At 54.6% G+C, this 1,456-nt stretch overlaps 1 protein-coding gene across 1 annotated transcript in view; it reads right to left on the bottom strand.

Annotated features, from left to right (window-relative positions):
* XRN2 (5'-3' exoribonuclease 2) overlaps nt 1–707 on the bottom strand; it is an 86,058-nt gene extending 85,351 nt beyond the window's left edge. The window contains exon 1 of the mRNA XM_003798469.2: nt 520–707. Coding sequence (XP_003798517.1) covers nt 520–594 — 75 coding nt within the window. The 5' untranslated portion in view covers nt 595–707. The remainder of the gene's footprint in view (nt 1–519) is intronic.
* Nucleotides 708–1,456: the final 749 nt, after the last annotated feature.

Below are 1,456 nucleotides of genomic sequence, written 5' to 3'. Positions count from 1 at the left end.
ATTAATATCTAACAACAACAAATGGCCCCACACTCTAGGACAAAACCTTTCAGGCATGACTGGTAAACAAGAAGCTCCCAGGCGGGATTATTTTACAAGGCTGTTAAAGACTGGAATCAGCATCCGCACATCCCTAGCCAGTTAACTCAGCGGGCCAGGCAGATACGGCTCTACAACCTGGTAGTCTCTTTCCAAACACAAAACGCGCGGTCTCTCGAGGAAACAAAGCCGTGGGCGGGGCCTTCCGGTCCCAGGAAAAAGCAGACAGGGAGGAACTGCCCTCCAACCAGTTCGACCCCGCTCAGTCCTCGCCGCTCCCAGGCCGCTCCCCAAGGCCTGGAATCGGTGTGCCGGAGTCCAACCACGTGTCGGGCTGCGCCTGTCCCCGGGGCTGGGGGGAGGGGAGGCGCGGGCTCCCGCAAGGCTTCCAGGGGGCAGGCGGACGGCCCTGAGGGCCGAGGCCTAGACGCGCTGGGGCGTCTCTGGCCGCAGCGTAGCGGCCGCCTGGCGCCTCCTCACCTTCTCTTCCACGCAGTTGACAATGATGGACGGGTATTTGCGACTTAGCCAGCGGAAAAATGCCGGGACTCCCATTGCTGCAGCACAGCCGGAGGCGGCGGCCGGCCAAAGGATGAACGTAACCAAAGAGACCGCCAGGAGCAGCGGCCGCGAGCACCGGCACTTCCTCCCACGTGCGCGCGGAGGCCGGAAGTGATGTCATGGCCCCGACGCGGGGGAAGCTGGGAAGGAGGCGCGGATACGGGAAGGAGCTGGGGCTGGGCCGGGCACCACAGGGCGGCGGACAGAACGTTACTAGGTTCGGCTTGTGCTCGGCTATCCTAGCGCGAGGCCAAGAATGTCGGAGCCGCTGGAGCTCCCTCGGGTTCTCGCTTCCCTGGCGCTGAATCCCCGGGCTTTGCAGGTCGGGAGGGAGCTATTCTTGCCGGTTTTGTCAACTCTGATTTAGGAAAGCGCGTCTTATTTTACCTTCCTTTCTAGCCTGCCTCGCTAGAGAGAATCAAAACATCCAGACTCGCTTGTTATGAATTTCTCCTGGTTTTGTGCCCCAGAATGTGCCCGGACTATCAAACGGAGTATTTTACGGGCACAATGGCTGATTGGTATGAAAAACTCTCTTGAAATATTTGCAGAATGGAACCTAGCCGATATTTATCATACGATACAACCTTCTGGCTTCACTTACGAGTATAAAATAGTTGCTATATGATTCTTCACTTATTGATTGCTTACAATATGCTAGGGCATTGACTAAGGGTTTGTCTCATTTTATCATTACTTTAGGCTTCTGAGGGTACTGTTACCGAACTTGTGTAGCAGATGAGAAAGCCAAATTTTAGAGGAGTTAATAAGTGGCTTTTTCACAAAGCTGCTGTTTTAGTTCAAACAAAAGATCATGTAATCTCCTGTCCTTGTCCTAGCATTATACTTTATCCTT

This window comes from Otolemur garnettii, unplaced genomic scaffold, assembly GCF_000181295.1.
Source record: "Otolemur garnettii isolate 467f Iridium unplaced genomic scaffold, OtoGar3 scaffold00136, whole genome shotgun sequence".
NCBI classification, from domain to species: Eukaryota; Metazoa; Chordata; class Mammalia; order Primates; family Galagidae; genus Otolemur; species Otolemur garnettii.
Note: the sequence above shows the minus strand (reverse complement) of the source record. Positions and strands in the feature narration are given on the sequence as shown.